At 39.3% G+C, this 19,528-nt stretch overlaps 1 protein-coding gene across 7 annotated transcripts in view; it reads right to left on the minus strand.

Moving 5' to 3' along the window:
* Positions 1-19,528, minus strand: part of Enox2 (ecto-NOX disulfide-thiol exchanger 2) — a 322,102-nt gene that overhangs the window by 38,471 nt on the left and 264,103 nt on the right. For all 7 annotated transcript variants that reach the window (XM_017602398.3, XM_039100556.2, NM_001427048.1 and 4 more), the window contains 3 exons: positions 15,429-15,662; positions 10,779-10,991; positions 8,007-8,113 (listed from right to left, as the gene is read on the minus strand). In XM_017602398.3, the coding sequence (XP_017457887.1) occupies positions 8,007-8,113; positions 10,779-10,991; positions 15,429-15,662 (554 nt within the window). The remainder of the gene's footprint in view (positions 1-8,006; positions 8,114-10,778; positions 10,992-15,428; positions 15,663-19,528) is intronic.

Consider the following 19,528-nt stretch of genomic DNA (forward strand, 5'->3'; position numbering starts at 1 on the left):
GTATGCTTACAGGAGACTGATATAGCTGTCTCTTGAGAGGCTCTGCCAGAGCATGACAAATATAGAGGCAGATGCTTGCAGCCAACCACTTGACTAAGAATGGGGTCCCCAATGGAGGAGTTAGAGGAAGGACTGAAGGAGTTTTTAACCCTATAGGAAGAATAATATCAACCACGCAGACCCAGCAGAGCTCCCATGAACTAAATCACCAACCAATATGTACATATGAAGGGACCCATGGCTCCAGCCACTTATGTAGCAGAGGACGGCATTGTCCGGCATCAATAGGAGAAGCCCTTTGTCTTGTGAAGGCTCATTTCCCCAGTGTAGGGGAATGCCAGGGTGTTGAGGTGTGAGTGACTGGTTGGGAATGGGAAAACCTTCATAGAATCAGGGGGATGGGGAAAAGGGTGTGGGGAAGGGGTAAAGGGGATAACATTTGAAATGCAAATACATAAAATATCCAATAAAAATGAAAAAAAAGCAGTGCTGTGTATTATAAGTTAGGGACTTCAGCTACTGGAGAGGCTGAGGCAGGAAGATAGCAAGGCCAAGGCTGCCTGGGTGATGTAGTGAGACCTTGGTTTTAAATAAAAGAAAGAGGGATTTGGACACAGCTCAGTGATAGAGTGGTGTACAAAGACAAGATTTAGAGTTCCACCCCTTGTATTGGAGTGAGGTGGGAAACAGTATTTAAAAAAAATAAGTTAGGGACTTAAAGACTACTGACAGTTTAATACATTAATACCACCAAATAAAATGAATGGGATGGATATTATCAGAGCCTCAGGAAATTGTGGGATTGGATATTGAAGTTAAAACTATATGTGACTGAATTTTAGAAAGAGGGTAGGGAAAGAAGAAATAATGGCTGATGATTTCTTAAAATTGACTAAGGGTATTAATCTACTTATTCAAAGTGCTGAGTAACCCAAGGCAGAAGCTATGTGAAGTAAAGTATGAACATCATAGTCTATCCACAGGATATTAAAAACAGTAAAAGACACTTTTAAAAGTAGCTAGAGGACAATGCTATATTATGTATGAAGGAAAATCAACAGCGAAACAATCTCATTAAAGTTTGTGGAGAAATTAAAATGCCTACCAATTCAGAATTTTGCTTTTGAAGAAAATTTCAAGAACAAAGATAAAATGAAGATTTTTCCAGATAAAGATAATTGTAATAAGTCACCATCAAAAGAGTTATTAGCCTTGAAAATGATGAATGAGGTTTCTCCATGCTGAAAGGGAGCTGGGAAAGCCATAGTAATCATTGGAAAAAGTCTCCTTAAAAGTATGAGGGGCTTTGAAAATGGCCCAGCTGGGAAAGTGCTTGTCAGGCAAAGGTGAGGATTCTAGTTAGATCCTTAGTTCCCAAGTAAAACCTTGGTACAGTGCTGGGAGCTGGAGGCAGGAGGATCCTGTGGCTTGCTGGCCATCCAGTCTAAATCAGCAAGCTCCAGGGTTAGTGAGACACTTTGAAGAAATAAGGTGGAGAAACAATTGAGAAAGACATTGAGTATGGTCCTCTGGCCTTCAAATATACGCACAGAACACACCCCCCACCCCCCCACACACACACCATCAGACACATGTGAAAGTATATATGTATGCATGCATACACATATAAACACATACAGTGAAACAGTAAGAATGAGAAATATGCATTTTAGAGCAACTGGCAATCATTTAGACACTACTGGCTTGCTTTTCATTTGTTAGGTTCTAAGCTGAGAATGTCCTACCTAGGCTAATTCATACTGGGTTTTAATATAGGAAACATCGAAAGCTGTTCAATGTAATTTATCCCATTTATAAATATCATGTATATTTCTTTCATTCCTTTTCTTTCTCCATTCTCTTGCCTATCTATCTATCTATCTATCTATCTATCTATCTATCTATCTATCTATCTATCTTTTCATTTATTTTCAGACAAGTTCTTACTAAGTACTTCTAGCAGTCCTGAAACTCACTTTGTAGATCAGGCTGTCCTCCAACTTAAAGATTTGCTTGCGTCTCCTGAGTGCTGGGATTAAGGCATGTGCTGCGATGCCTGGCTTTCGAATGCATTTATTGACAGTGTCATAGTCAGTCACCATCTTAATGTCCTCCTTTTTTATTCATTTACCAGGAAAACGGATTTCTTGTTCTAGTTAAGTTTTCATTAATACTAAATGAAGGACTCTTTAAAAAGTAAGCTCTTTAGTATCATCATTGATTGTTAAGAAGTAGCAGAAAAACCAGATGCTAACACAGTACCTCTCATGAAGCAGGGACTTTACTTACACTAGAAAATGATGACTTGCTTATAACAAATGAACCTTAAATGGCCTTGTCATGATAAAGATGTTCTATGTCTTATGCAGACTCACTGCACTGAGGGCAGTAAGGAATTTTCCTATTCCTGTGAAAGCATTCTATCTCATGAGATTTCGTTTCCATTTTCATCAGAGCTCCTACAGGAAGGTGACTATAACAAAGCTTGACACACTGACAAGTTCAAATATTATACAGTTTACTTCATCAGGAAAAGCTGTGGCTTTCTAGAACTCTAACAAGTGCTCGCTTCGGCAGCACATATACTAAAATAGAACTCTAACAAAAATGTAGGCTGTCACAGGGTATAATCAGAAACCAACCCTAACCTCCATGCATGTCACTAACATCGAGAGTAAATTGTGTTCGTTCTTGGGAAATATCCCAGGAAAGCAACATCTTAAAAACAAAGACCTGTCCTATAGTTAACCAGCATCAGCTTTTTGCTTCCAGTTGACAAGACAGCGTAAGATTTTCTAGAAATGTAAAAACTTTAATAACTACACAATATGTCTTAACTGGAGATCTTTTACAGTTTCAAATGCCCCTAGAAACATAACATAATTAGGGTCAAATTTTACCTAAATGCTTTAAAATACTGCAGGGACAAGTTATTTTTGCTACTAATAAGATGAAAATAAGAAAAACTCAGGGGAAGTGTTTTCTAAGTTAATCGGTGGACTGCTGTATACACTATACAATCCTTTTGGACAAAAAACCCTAAGGGTTTTATTATCTTTCTACAAATACCCAATATTAAGTCATACAAGCACAACAAAAGCAAAGAGAACAGCAGAGGCTACCATATTAAAGGAACTGTAGAAGGATCATTTGGTAAATGACAGTACTTCTAAGAAAAGGAAGATGTTAATTCCTGGCAAACCTTACTGTTAGAGTAGTCACTACCTCTTTTCTGCATTTTCTGGTTAAATCAGAAAAGCTTTGAGAAACAAACACTTACAAATACTTTCAGAGTAAAAGACTACCATGTAACCCCCCAAAGCATTCTAAATAGCTTAGACATGGGCACAAGTAGGGAGTGAATTCTTAGCTACTGAAGTACAGACATCAAAGGTAATAGCTGTCTCTCGATTTGCTCCAGTTGTCATTCTAACTTCTTAATACAGTACTGCAACTACAATTTAATGACTTTGAATCTGTTCTAATGGTGGCGAACTTTTCTGGAACTTAGAAATTCTTACTGCTCCAAAATGTAGAACAACAACCCACTTTCATATACAATGAAACAAACCAGAGACAGAAGGAAATGTATGCAAAGAATCACTATGTACCAGTTGACATCTTTGATTTATTATGAACTAAGCAAACCATAAATCATTATACATTAATTATTTAATCACAGTTTCACAAATATTTATGTGGACTTAAATTGATGTTATTCATGTTTTACGATAGGAACATGATTACCAGAATATCAAGACTCCATATTAAATGGGTAACGAGACCCTACTAGCTTATATATTTTTTCAACATTAACAAGAAACATGGTAGGAAAGGAGTCACAAGGGAATGGGTAAGAACAGAGGCCAGGGAAGTAAGTAGCTGGTACACTGACATAACAATCTGATTCTCAGACAGCATTTAATACAATGAAACAACTCATAAAGACAAGTTTGTTTCTTGTATGGCAAATAATGGTAATACCAATTAGGTTGATGCAAAAGTGGTTAGAATGCTTTTCGATGATTGAAGACCAACAACCAGTCTTAATGCAAGTGAGTACCAAACAACAGCACACTGATGATGTTAGTATCCACTTGTAAACCCTGTTCCCTGAGCTCAGTGGTGTGAAATCTTATATGACGAAGGATGTGAGAGGGTATCATCTTAATGTCCATGGCTATGGCTCTAGTTTTTTATACATTATCCAAGGTGTACCACCTAGCGTAGGCCAGGTTGAGAGAAACAAAAGTTTCAAATGATTTTGTAGAAAAGAGTCCCTGTTACTAATTATTTAAGATTTCATTTCATCATTTTCATGTTAAAAATAAACCTTTTAGGGAGATACCTCTGTCACGGTAAACACAAGAGCCACTAGGAATTAAAATGAGGTGTTTTATCCATTACAGTTTTAAAAAGTACTGTTATGGTCAATCTAATTTAGACACTGACAAAAATAAATCATTAAAACTCAAAAATAAAAGAGTCCCTGCAATATATATAGCTGTGATGGGATGCATCAAACTGTAGTAAGAGGAGCGGCTTCAGCCCTCTCTTAGCATCCTTTCCGATTTCATTACCAGGCGCCTTGCACACGTACAAACCAGACAAGTAAAGCAATTAGAGTAAAAGCTTGGCATGTACTTTGGTAGAACCTAAGTTGGAGATGGGGCTTTTTCTAAGTTCATGCTCCGTCTCTCATTCAGCAGAGAGAGAATACTGATAGATGCATGGCAGTGAGACAAGGAATGAGACCCTTCTGACTCCCCCCAGCTGATTTGTTCCCTGAGGCAACTGGTAAGAAGTTGTCAAAAATGTCTAACTTGATGAAACACCTGACTTTGAGCTGTTCTGATTTTTCACTGGGATGCTAAAAGGCAGTCACATCTTAAGAAGGCAGTTTCCCACTTTCCATAGGATATATCTTTTGAGACTTTTCAGTGGTCTGCAGTCAGTGGAAAATTTGCAGAGTTGAAAGCAAAAATAAAAACAATAGGAAAACTAAAGTGCAGTCTAAGAGACAGCAGGATAAAATGGAAGGACTCTCTGGGCTTTAAGGAAGGTGAACTCAGAGGAAGGTCACGAGATTGTCTCACTGTTGAATGGAAAACCAGAGGAAAGTCACGAGCTTGCTATGTCTCACTGCCAGTAGTAGTTTTAGTTACCAAGACAGAGGAAGGTAGGCTTTGATTTAATCCAGTTGATGAAACCGGAAACACATCCAGGCACAGATTACTCATATAGCCAAGCTGCCCATGCATCTTTTCACCATCACCCGCCAAGGAGGCTTCAGAACAATCCTGTAGGAGGGTCTCTGATTCCCTATTCTCTTAGCTTGGCAGAAATGTCTGGTTCACCACAATAGCTATCTTTACTATGACAGAATTTAAGTATAAAGGATCTACTCCTTTAGCTAGATCCTTACAAGATTACTTTTAAAGATAAATAATAAAAGAATCCTTTCTTTATAACTGCAAATTGCTGATGGCTAGTAAAAGAATCTGGATAAGAATAGTACTCGCTTGCTCATACTTTGTTAATTTATAAATGTACATGGGTTCTTGGGAATAATTCCCTTTTTTACCTGTACTATGTAATGTTATTTTTTTGTAAAGGTATTGCCTTTTCATAGTCATTCATTAGAAGAAAACAAAAACATAGTCACATTGGCATTTTATACTGCTTGAAAGATTTTGCTGGCATATATTTGCCATGGAGAATGAATAAAGTTGTTTGAACATTGTTCATTCCACCCATTAACTATGTGTATGGATGTATATGTGTAAGGTTTGTGGGAGAGTATGTTGGAAATTGTTCCTTCCACCTATCAACTATACGTATGTATGTGTATATGTATACATGCATGTGTGTGTGACAATATGTTAGAGCTTTGTTCCATTCATCAAATCTGTATGCTTGTATAAATGTAAAGCTTGTCTGGGTGTGGGTTGATGCTTGCTCCATCCAACAATTGTATATACATGTGTATATGTATATGTCTTTATGTATGTATGCATATATTTATGTAAGCATGTTTATATTCATATGTGTAAGATAATTGGAATCCTTTTGCTTCCTTCACTCCGTGTGCATATAAATATATGTGTGCGCATGGAATTTCTTTTTTCTTTTCTTTTTTTGCTGGTCTCAAGGAGTTAAAAGAGTTCAGAGTTTTCTGTGGCCACAGGGAGTACCAGCCCCAGTAAATTAAGCTTTGTTCCCTCAGAGAAAAGTCTGCTGAGTAATTTCTCCAATCACTGGTTGCCATAGGCAGTAGCCCCTGTCAATATCTGGACTGATCCTCATCAACCACTATGAGCACTGACCATCACCCACTGCCTACCTCGGTCTACAGACCCCTGGATGCCGAGATGGCTATTGGCAATGTCCAAAGTTGAAAATGTTTGAATTCCAAAGTGATGCTAGAGATGTAAAATTAATGAAGACACGATTAGCTTTGTGTGATTCTATACACTGGTTCGACATTGTCTATATGAGATTTCTCAGGGACTCCGGGTTCTCTCTGCTGAGCTGGAACTGATGTCTTAGACTATAAGTTTAGGACCAGGGCTTGGCTTATTTTCCTTTAAACATTTCTCAAAGTTTTAAGCTGTTCCCACACAAACCATAGTACCTATTCACAGAAGGACAGAGTGGAGAGAATATTGCCTTCACTTCAAAGGCTTGGAGACAAAAATCTCAAAGAGATTACATGACCTGTTCAAAACGGCACTGAAGTCTGCAGCTGACATCAGAGGAGAATCCTTTTTACTGTACTTCCTACTTGTATAGTTTTTATAAAATCATTTAACATTTTTGAATTTCTTCTTTATTACATGCAAAGCATAGATTATATACTCTTATTGAGTTATTAATGAATTAAAATAACACCATTTACATTTTCAAACTGCTTGTACATTTCTTAAACATTTAGTCTTATAAAACTGGTTTCATTATTACCATCACTGATTAACAGGTAAAGAAATACTTGCTCAATCCACAAAGCTACACACCTAATAAAGGCTGATACTGGAATTCCTATTAGACTCTGTCCACACTACTCTGTACTGCATTCCATGGGTCATAAGGCTTACTTAGATGAGGTAACCAGTGCAGAGATGCCTTCTGAATGTAAGTGTTAGGTACCGAGGCTGTAGCTCAGCGGTAAAGTGTCTGTCTAGTGTAAGGGCCCTGAATTCAATTGCCAGTGTGGAAAAAAAAAACAGGAACAGGAGAACTTGAGCCATGCATTTGTTACCAGAATGGTCAAATGAATCATAAATGAAGTTGAAAAGTTGTTGCATATATAGACAGGCATCAATCAATCAATCAATCAGGTTCAGGGAAGTAAGCTTCATGTTGGCACAGAAGAACCTGAGGTAACTGTAAAAGCATCTCCGCGGGTGTTTTACCTGCAGACTCAGGCTAGTAACCTAATCACATTACACATGCTGTAGTGTTATGCTAGAGATTCACTTGACCACAAGTGGAATGATGTGTGTCAACCTTGATCTAAGATCCCGGACCTCTTTTCCCTTTAAATCTTCCAATTCTACAGATAGCTGAACAGATTTGATAAAAGAAGCTCGGAAATGTCTTTGCTCCAATGTACCAGCAGACAGCTGCTAGCCTTGACCATCAAAGCACTCTAATAAATGGAAGACAGTCTGAATATTGCTAATGCTAGAAACATAGGTCAGTAATTATTATTCTACTTAAAACTAGCCAGTGTAGAGAAGTAAAGTACAGCTATCACAACTACATTTCACTACTAAGATTCCTAGACAGCACATACATTTAGGACAACATGTGCACCTTTATTATCCCTTTGACAGCAGGTGGTCTGGATGTTGACAGGGTATACAATACATTTCAGTGTTTCATTGAGGCCTTGTTTTGTCAGTGGGAGCTTGGCTCTATTTAATTCTGGTTAAACTCCAAATCAATAACTTGTTAAGGAAGAAAACTGTTCCCATGAGATGCTACCAAAGTAGAAAGTTACCAACCTCAGCTTGTTTGCACCAAACGCTGATGTTTTTACGTTGTGCTTTTGTGAAGTGGTCCCATGCCTTCTGTTTGGAAGCGGAATGGTACACAGCTACTATCTGCTCAACTGCAGTATCAAAGCAGCCATCAGGTCATGCCATATCATCATCCAGGGATGCAAAGTGAGAGACAAAAGTAAAAGAGAAACATGAGGCTTGTTTCATCAAGTTGTTCTGATACAAACTAGGTTATGGCTGAACTTGGATAAGACTACTTGTGCCGGGGTACTGTACTAGTTACTCTTCTCATGGCTGTGATACAATACTGACAAGAAGCAACTTAAGGAAGGGAGGGTCTTAGTGCACAGTTTAACATGGGATACATTTAATTATAGCAGGGAAGGCATGGTGGAAGAAGTGTGAGGTGGTCAGAATATGCCTGTCAGTCAAGAAGCACAGAGCAGACAGGAAGTGGGGCAGGACTAGAAAACCTCATAGCTGCTCTTAGTGATCTTCTGCTTCCAGTGAATGTGTATCTTCTTAATGTTCTACAGCTTTCAAACTATCACTAAGTGGGAACTGACAGTTCAAACATATGAGCCTATGGGGCAGTTCACTTCAAATAAGAATGGGTTCTATGATTTGAAAAGAGACTGAAGGAAAGAGACATCAATATACATTAAGAAGAATCTCTTAGTTTGGGGTGAGATGAGGAACAAAGTTTTTAATATAAAAATTGTGTATCTATTTAGGCAAAAAAACCCCACCAAGAGTCAAAATATATGTGTTTTAGGTTCAGATTTTATATTTAGTTGAGTGCTATTAACTTTGCAACTATACCAGAAACTATACCACTGAGTTCCATTATTTAATCTATTCACTATTATTTTAAGTTAATTTGTAGATAACACACAAAATAATGGGTTTCACCATAATATTTCATATATATATATATATATATATATGATTGTGTGTTACTCATATTCACTGTCTTTTTTTATTAAGTAGCCCTCTGAAATAAACTGGAATGCTTAGCTTCAAGGAAAAATTGTTTTTTACTATTCTAAGGTATGTTTAGCTAGCAGCATCAAATCAAAATATGAAATGATTGAGTGTACATTAAGTACACCTACATAGGCTTGTTGACTAGAGAAAAAATTATGAAAGAAATCTTTGTCAATGCAGTCGTAGAGAATATATTTCAAGGGCCCTTAAAAGGGGAAATATACATGAATGTTTTGGGGTTTTCTGCTATCCATTTCAAGAGAGGGAAACATGTGGTGTGTGTGTGTGTGTGTGTGTGTGTGTGTGTGTGTGTGTGAGAGAGAGAGAGAGAGAGAGAGAGAAAGGAAGAGAGAAAGAGAGAGAGAGAGGTAGAGAGAGAGAGAGAGGTGGGGGGGGGAGAGAGAGAGAGAGCGAGCGCGCTGTGGGAGCCAGTCTTCTCATTCTACCATGTTGGATCTGTGGATTGAGCTTCAGCTGTTAGACTCGGATTTTAGACTCCATTTTAACCGGGGAGGCCATCTCTCTGGCTCAAGTGAAGTAAAGGTTGGCTGTGAGTGTTTGGGAGAAAGAAAGCAGTAGAAGAACACCTGATTCTCACAGAAAGAAAATTCAGAGACAGAATTTTTTCATTACAGCATGTCTTCATTGCATTTTTACGATTTAAGGTTTCTCACAATTCTTGCTGCTCTCTTTTCCTCCTTATTCTGAAGTCCTGAAGACCCATGCTTTCCCCTCTTAGATTTTATGTCCAAATATACTTCTAAAATATGAGTGGAAATAGAAGAACTCCTTAATCTCAATTACATCTGAGTCAAGTATGGAGAGAAAATTATAGGCAGAGTAGAGCATAATTGCTTAAAAGCAAACTCATAAACCTGCCCTGATTCTAAAGGTGAATCTAGCTCCTTATTGAAAAGATGGGATCATATAATTTTGTTACACGGTGAGGGGAAAACAGCACTTGAGAATTTATCTGATCTATTTCATTTAAGAGAACTTGGATAGATCTGAAGTGGCATAACTTTTAAAAATGGCCATTTCAATGGGTTCTCACTTCTGTGGTGTTTATCATATCGAGTGAAGATAATGGAAGGAAGAAAAGTAAATTGAAAATGTAGAATTAGCAAATTTATTTTTTATGTAATCATCCTGGGAAAATATAAACTTATTTATTACGACGGGTTTTTATAAACATGTTACATGATGATTAGCGTGAAAATCTGAAGAAACCGAGGTATAAAATCCTAACATCATTTTCTAAGTTCAGCAATAAAATTCCTAGCCATCCACTGAGGACCAGGGCTGTAAAAGCATGAGCTGTGGCCTACCTATATTCCAGTGCATCTGCAGAACAGAACAAATCAAAGCAGAGAAACTTGAAACAGGGGGTGCTCACTTGTGTCCTGCGATTAGAGCTTTGGGATTTGACAGCACAAGAAAGCAGCTCTAAGCATGTGGGTCACCACCCCTTTGATGGTTGCATAGATATCCTGCATATTGGATATCTACATTACAATTCCTAACAGTAGCATAATTACAGTTATGAGGTAGCAATGAGAATAAGGTTTTGGTTGGGGGTCACTACAGCATGAGGAACTATGCTAAAGGGTCACAGCATCAGGAAGGTTGAGATCCACTGCTACAGGGAGAGCACAAGGCAGTTAAGAAGGTTATCTTGCCACTTGAAATAGATAGCTTTGCAGGCCTGGGATCCTGTGTAGGGAGGGCACAGGGTGATTAAGTGAAGGGCTCTCTCGTCCCTCCGGCAGAAGTGTAAGTTCCACTTACACTGAATGAGAATTCCAGAAAGGGCCTGCTTGAACTTCTCTTTTGCTTCCTCCATTTCTTTTTCGTGGGCAGCTTTCTCATTCACTAGTCGGCGGACATGGCTGTTGGCTGACTGGATCATCGAGTAGAAGTGGTTGGCACTGCGGCGGTTCACCTCCCCCCTCTCTATCCAGGTGAGCAAAGTCTGCACAGCTTCTGAGAATTTGGAATCATCTGAAACAGAAGAATTTATTTGGGAAACAATGATCAAATCTCATTCCATTTTCTCAATATGCTGGCAAAGAGGTCATCATGGCTTTTTGGCAGTTATAGTTATATGAATTAATGTAAGGAAGCTAACATCCACACATGCACATGGAGGGAGCAGACTGAAAGAAACAAACAAGGAAAGGCTAGGCCCATTGGTTGTGGCTTATGAAGAGCTTCAGAAAGAGGATGGCTTCTTTCTTTCCTAAAACTTCTGTAAGGGCTGTAAGGGTGTGTGAGGCCTTAGTTTCTACTTTTACCAGTAAACACACACACACACACACACACACACACACACACACACACACACGTGCGCGCGCGCGCGCGCGCGCGCGCGCGAGAGAGAGAGAGAGAGAGAGAGAGAGAGAGAGAGAGAGAGAGAGAGAGGAGAATGAATTAGCAATGAGGGAACTTCCATTATTCTGTAATCTTGCATTTTAATAAGGGACAGCCAATGAGACGGTTGCATTTAACTGGATATGTAGCACGGTTACCCTGATTCATGAACTTGTACTTATGGAAAGAGCCTAAGGAGAGAATTCAGTGGGTTCTTCTTCCCATATAGGCCTTCCCACCTTCAACCTTTTATAACAGTATTCTGGAGTCCCATCCTGAACTCTAGCCTATCCCCTTAGTCCCAGCCAGGATTTCTTTTGATGCAGTTCCTTGTATTTCTGTGTGTCCTCACACCTTTTTTCTCTTCCCTCCAAGTAGATTTGTGCAGTTCCTCAGGAGTCACTCTGTTAGTGTTAATGTTCATAGAGCAACACTGCTCTTCTAAGCCTCCCAACTAGCCTCCCAAGCTTGCTACTTAGAGATTTGTGACACACTAGAACATTCAACTGAAACCATATTCTAGAGCTCTACGCCCCTCTCTGGCTAGAAGCTCTTAGACAAGTAGTTCTATGTTGCTGTGCAGTTTTCTTTTCTTGCCAACCCCCTTTTCAGTGCAGACACAATGGTAGGTGAGTCCTCCCTAGGAGCAACTTTTCATTTATTACTTGGATTGTCTTTGATGTTGATGCTGCTTGTGCTTTCCTTGAGGGCTGTGCAACCAGCACACTCTTTTTTTTCTTCTTAAAGGTAAAGTGTCTTGTTTGGTGTCTTGTGAATAGACAAGTCTTGGAACTGGCATCTTACTAACTCGAAAGCTTCTCCAGGGTTTCAAAGTGCACTGTTATTTCAGTTCACTTTGGGAGGCTACGCTTCCTGTTTTTCCCTTGCAGAAAGTCAAAATTAATCCAAAGAGATTTCTTAAATGTAATGCAAACAAGTTGGGCAAGTGAGACCTATTTATTTGGAAAGTAGAATTAGTGGGATCTTGCTGAAATGAAAGCCCAGAAGCAGGGCAAATTCATACCATTAGAGCTCTGTCAATGTCATGAGTAAGATGAATGGGACAGCAGCATTCATTAAATAAAATCAACTGTACTCAGAAAAATGAGAGGCTGGGTTGAAGTCATAATGACAAGAGAACAGGCAAGGTGATTAAGTCAAATTAGAAAGTAGCTCTAAGAATGAAGCAAGAACAGGAATAAAAACAAAACAACAAGAAAAAAAGGAGTTGGTCTTAGCAATATCTAGCAGTATCCATAGTTGTTTTATGCAATATCTTGGGCTTTAACAAAGATAGAGACTTTATTTCATGGGTAGTATTTAAGTCTTCAGGGTAATCAATACATGCACATGGTGAATACTTTTTGAGCCTTCATTTTGACAACTTTGTTTGGTTCTGTCTATTTATTTTGAGATAGGAGTTCATTCTAAAACCCAGCCTGGCTTGCAATTCTTGGTGATCCTCCTGCCTCAGCCTCCAGAGTGATGGGAGTACAAGCATGTCCCACTGTACCAGCTCATTTTGCCATCTTTAAAATGAGAACTTGTTCCCCTTTTAAAGAAGGAGTGAAGCATTCACATTTTGATCATCCGTCTTGAATTTCATTTGTTCGAGGCATCTAGGGTAATTCAAGCATTTGGGCTAACAGCCACTTATCAATGAGTGCATACCATGTGTGTTTATCTGTGATTGGGTTACCTCACTCAGGATGTTATTTTCCAGTTCTGACCATTTGCCTACGAATTTCATAAAGTCATTGTTTTTTTTTTTTTTAGGAAAAATTTTTTTTAATTTTTTTTTAATTTATTTAATACGTAATAATAATTCTTTGGTTTCCCGGTAAACATCCCCCTCCCACCTCCCCTTCCTTAAGGGTGTTCCCCTCCCAACCATCCCCCCATTGCCGCCCTCCCCCCAAAAGTCTAGTTCACTGGGGGTTCAGTCTTAGCAGGACCCAGGGCTTCCCCTTCCACTGGTGCTCTTACTAGGATATTCATTGCTACCTATGAGGTCAGAGTCCAGGGTCAGTCCATGTATAGTCTTTAGGTAGTGGCTTAGTACCTGGAAGCTCTGGTTGCTTGGCATTGTTGTACTTTTGGGGTCTCGAGCCCCTTCAAGTTCTTCCAGTTCTTTCTCTGATTCCTTCAACAGGGGTTCTATTCTCAGTTCAGTGGTTTGCTGCTGGCATTCGCCTCTGTATTTGCTGTATTCTGGCTGTGTCTCTCAGGAGAGATCTACATCCGGCTCCTGTAGGTCTGCACTTCTTTGCTTCATCCATCTTGTCTAATTGGGTGGCTGTATATGTATGGGCCACATGTGGGGCAGGCTCTGAATGGGAGTTCCTTCAGTCTCTGTTTTAATCTTTGCCTCTCTCTTCCCTGCCAAGGGTATTCTTGTTCCCCTTTTAGAGAAGAAGTGAAGCATTCACATTTTGATCATCCTTCTCGAGTTTCATTTGTTCTAGGCATCTAGGGTAATTCAAGCATTTGGGCTAATAGCCACTTATCAGTGAGTGAATACCATGTATGTCTTTCTGTGTTTGGGTTAGCTCACTCAGGATGATATTTTCCAGTTCCAACCATTTGCCTACGAATTTCATAAACTCGTTGTTTTTGATAGCTGAGTAATATTCCATTGTGTAGATGTACCATATTTTCTGTATCCATTCCTCTGTTGAAGGGCATCTGGGTTCTTTCCAGCCTCTGGCTATTATAAATAAGGCTGCGATGAACATAGTGGAGCACGTGTCTTTTTTATATGTTGGGGCATCTTTTGGGTATATGCCCAAGAGAGGTATAGCTGGATCCTCAGGCAGTTCAATGTCCAATTTTCTGAGGAACCTCCAGACTGATTTCCAGAATGGTTGTACCAGTCTGCAATCCCACCAACAATGGAGGAGTGTTCCTCTTTCTCCGCATCCTCGCCAGCATCTGCTGTCACCTGACTTTTTGATCTTAGCCATTCTCACTGGTGTGAGGTGAAATCTCAGGGTTGTTTTGATTTGCATTTCCCTTATGACTAAAGATGTTAGAGAGGCAAAGATTAAAACAGACACAGAAGGAACAACCATTCAGAGCCTGCCCCACATGTGGCCCATGCATATACAGCCATCCAATTAGACAAGATGGATGAAGCAAAGAAGTGCAGACTGACAGGAGCCGGATGTAGATCGCTCCTGAGAGACACAGCCAGAATACAGCAAATACAGAGGCGAATGCCAGCAGCAAACCACTGAACTAAGAATAGGACCCCCGTTGAAGGAATCAGAGAAAGAACTGGAAGAGCTTGAAGGGGCTCGAGACCCCATATGTACAACAATGCCAAGCAACCAGAGCTTCCAGGGACTAAGCCAGTACCTAAAGACTATACATGGACTGACCCTGGACTCTGACCTCATAGGTAGCAATGAATATCCTAGTAAGAGCACCAGTGGAAGGGGAAGCCCTGGGTCCTGCTAAGACTGAACCCCCAGTGAACTAGATTGTTGGGGGGAGGGCGGCAAGGTGGGGAGGATGGGGATGGGAACACCCATAAAGAAGGGGAGGAGGGAGGGGGATGTTTGCCCGGAAACCGGGAAAGGGAATAACACTCGAAATGTATATAAGAAATACTCAAGTTAATAAAAAAAAGGGAAAAAAATAAAATGAGAACTTTGTTGGAATTTCACAGGGTCATATCAAGTTATAGCATGATGATGTACTCACTGATTGAAAATTCAAATCTCTCTTGTACCCTCTGAGAAAGTGGGCACACATGTAGGTCCTAAACCATTAATCACATCTAAAATTTTTGAGTGTGGTAAGTGGGAAAATATTTCTTCTTAGTTATCTGATCTCTAGATAGTATCAACCTTTGAGACAATGAAGGACCAGAGACACAAGTGGGATGAACAAATCTCCTGGTTCTGAAGTTACTTGGTACTATCAGCAAGCCTCCAACAGAAGACATGCCGGGATCTATCTATTAGTTAGAAATAGAAAGGGTAACTGGCAACAGTGCAATGATATTTATTACAATGCTTTAAGAAAGGTGTTCACGTAATCTTGGGGCTTGAATATCTTCTGTACCTTTTAGTTTTTCAGCAACAATGCTGCATTCATGATCTGAATAGTGGACCACTGGGGGTGGGGATGGTGGACGCATTCTTTCTTCTTCCATCCGTCTACGGTGCCGCTCCTCTCTTGCTAGCATACGCTGTTTACACTCCCATTCGTATAAGTCATCCCGAGCCTGGGCAAAGTCAACATGGAGCCGGCCTGTGTCCTTCTTGTCAGTACTAGAGCCCAGGCGAATTCTGTAACCTAAATTAAAATGGGAGTGGGGAAAGGGAGAAGAGACTAGTAAGCCAACAACCATATGTACCTTTTGAAGTTCAGTGTCATAGAGAGGGTTTCAGTAATTCTATGTGATCACGTAACACCAAATTCTCTCCCAGTGGTATCAAAGTGAATCATCAAAGGACTTAGATTAACATCTCACTCTATATACTGTCACAAGGAGGGATAAAGAAGCGCCAAATAGTCTAAGAGTAAAAATCAGTAGACCCTTGAGAGTAGCTAGAAGGTAAGTCATTTCCAACAGATGTTACTATCATTTATCCCATGGTATAAAATTATGTATAGTCGGAAAGATCCAGAAGTTCAGCCATAGAAGGCCCATCTGTGGAGACAAAGGTCAACTGGCAACTCCAGATGACTAGTTGAACTTTCCCAGTTGGTTTCTGATGGATGCTGTGAGGCCCCAATCTGACAATGCAATTTCTATATGTTCCCTTAAAAAACAAAACAAAACAAAAACCAAACAACAACAACGAAAACCAAACCTGGAAGCATCAGTGAGGGAATACTGTGCTCTGCCCAGGAAGGAATCTTGTTTGGGAACTTCATCTGGCTGCCTTATCAGGGCATCCCCACTCTGTCTCTGCTGGTTGCTTGTAAACCTCCGTTGTTAGAATGTCATCTTTGTGTTGTTGCTTTTACTTGGAGTTCTTATCTAAGTGGATATTCTGCTCTGCCTGACTCTCTCAATCAGTAATTTCTGCTGACCACCTCGATGGAGCTTCCCTAGTGGATTTATGGTGGGTATTGGGAGTACTCAACTTGATGCTATTCTGCTTTATCATTTTCTTTTACTTTGATTTATCATACACTTAGTAAACCCACTTATTAACAGCAGAAAGTATGGCTATCAACAGATCATTCTCCAGAGCACACAGAACACATTTTAAATACAGTTTTGTATTCTATGCTTTTGGATGATCTTGTTTTTAGGATGCCCTTCCTCTATTTTGCCACTTGATATGACATCAAGGACATGCACTGGGGGCTCAGGATATGACTCAGTGAGTAAAGCGCTTGCTACGTAGCTGCGAGGAACTGAGTTTAAATCACCAGAATCCCCATAAAAAGCTAGGCATTGTAGCAAGTGTCTGTGATCCTAATGGTCTTATGGTGAGCTGGGAGCTGGAGACAGGATGACGCGTAGGAGCTCAAGGTCAAGGTATTGTACCACCACAGCAGCAAGTACGAGATCCTGTCTCAAACAAGATGGAGGACAGGGGCTCACAAACAAACTCACAGTCACACACACAAGGTGTTCAAACATACATGCATACACACGCGCGCGCACACATGCACACACATCATATATTGGCATATAAACACAAGAGTAAGAAAAAACAAAAGAACATTAATGAAAGAATGAGCCTTATAATATACCAAGGGCTGGGAAGAGTGGCATTTCTCTACCATGGTGCTTTTGGATAACTTCAAGAATATAAGTTACAAATATCCCACAGAATTTTAGCAAAATGTAAATACACTAGTTTATAATTTGACATTTAAAATTTGTTTCCTGGGTGTAGTTGGGAACTCTGGACTACTTTCATTTCTGGGGGAGAAACTAGAGAGACAGGGAGAGTACATAGTTTGGGATATACTAAAACATGTTGATGTAATTAGAACAATCGTAGAACTTGGATTTAGAAAACCAGGTTCAACTTCCTAAATCTCCGTTTTGTGCCAGTTATATTGGTCTAAGCAAAGTTCCTAACAAACAATTAAGATATTGTTAAGTATATTTCATGTTTCAGGAGCTGAGACAAATATACACACACACACACACACACACACACACACACACACACACAAATATATGCATCCATGTTACTTCATTCAAAGCCCAGGATATTTTACCAAAGAGGAAAATGTATATTAGAGAAGGTAGAGAGGTATGCAGTTTGCCCTAGGTGGCAGGGGTGAGGTGGGGAGGGGTGCGGTGTAGCCGGAAGAGTCAGAACTTGAATCCAGGATGTTAGATTTGCAAAGCTGTGGAGGTCTCTTCTCTTTTGCTGAGCAATGCCCAATAGAGATCTTGTTCCTGGATAAGCAACAGAGAATCATATCTATTTTCCTCCTTTAAAAGTAAAATGGTATCTATATATCTGTATATAGATATGAATTATAAATAATTTAGCACATGCAATTATATATGTATTTATGTATGTATATGTATATATTTATAGATGTGTGTATATATGTGTGTATATATACGTATATATATATATAGTTATAGTTATGTGAAATAATGGTGTTGAAGATACTGGAAAATGAAGCAGTGGGAGGCAATGAAATGAGATGGTCCCTGTGATTGCCCCTGGCTACTGTCCAGACAAGGTTTCCAGGTCTGAGTGCAGACCGGGAAGCTCAGACCCAGACTGCTCTTCTTCTTTGGGATTTGCTGAAGACTATGGTAAACAGTGTTCATGATGCAGACTGTCCGAAGGAAGGAATCTGCACAGGGCAAGGATTTAAGAGATTTGTAGGAGAGTTCTTCAGAGACTGCCCCAATAATTTTTTGGAGTAGTGATCATAAGTGGAAAGCATCTAAGTGTTAGAAGATGTAATCTCTGGAGCTCACATACGTCTGGAAACAGCTCCTTTCTCTACCAGACAGAGGACAAAAACTCATACGTAAGAGAGACAAGGTATCAGAAAGGTTTTGCCTTACTAGTGAAGAAAAATTAGCCCTAGGCTTGCTTTGTCCTGCTGAACAGTGCCTAGAGAAGAAGCTGTAAAAGGATAAAGATTTCCCAAGTTTCATGCTTTTATCTCAGAACAAAGCCCAAGAGCATTATTTATAAGAATAAAAAATGTGTATCTCTACCAACTGGCTACCAATACCAAATGGTTAGCCCTGAAAACATATATACAAGTAACATAATATAGACCGAGCACATTGTATTTAGAAAATATTTGTATATACATATATGATGTAACTACAGTTAATAAGAAGAGGCCTGCATTTGAAAAAAGCAAAGAGAGGTATATGGAATAGTTTAAAGAAGTGAGTATATATATTTATTTATATTATATATACTTATATATAATATATGATATATATTATGATATAATTATAATCTCATAAAAATATAAAAGATCTTTCTCATACAAAAAGTCATTTTTTTCCTTTTGAGACAGGTTCTTGCTATATAGCCAAGACTGGGCTGAAACTCATGATTCTTGTCTCTTAGCCACCTGAATGCTAAAAATCATTCTTTCTGAAACATACAAATTCTGAAAGAGGCCATCCGGAACCAGTGCTATGAAAAATGTTAAAGGAAATTCAAGAACCAGGGAAATGACAGCAAATGGAAATGTGGATCTCCGCAAGGGAAAGCACATACATAATGTATAATTGTACTTACAGGAAGTTCCAAGAAATGCAGAGCAATCTGATAAAGAACAGATTGCCAATGACTAAGAGGGAGGAAAGAATTATCAAAGAGACACAAAGGACATTTTGGAGAATGGATGGCATATTAATTCTTTTAATGGTTGCTAATAGGTTCATATTTGTATCATATATCACATATTATGTAATTGTATTTTGAATTATGTGCATCAATTATCGTGCCTCTGTTTCTATTTAGTGTTATAATAGATAATGCCTCGTAACAAAGGGTACCACAAGTTATTTTAGAAAAAAAATCACATTTTACCAACAAACTTGTTAAAGACCCTGTACAGATTGGTGGGGTACTTAAAAAATCACTCATTTTACACAACATCTAAGTCACAAATGAGTCACACAAGGGGTGAGGATACGAAAACCCTACAAACAACAGTAAAGATGCTAAAGATGCTACAGATTGTGTACACCCATAAGA

Source organism: Rattus norvegicus, chromosome X (genome assembly GCF_036323735.1).
Source record: "Rattus norvegicus strain BN/NHsdMcwi chromosome X, GRCr8, whole genome shotgun sequence".
Taxonomy (NCBI): Eukaryota; Metazoa; Chordata; class Mammalia; order Rodentia; family Muridae; genus Rattus; species Rattus norvegicus.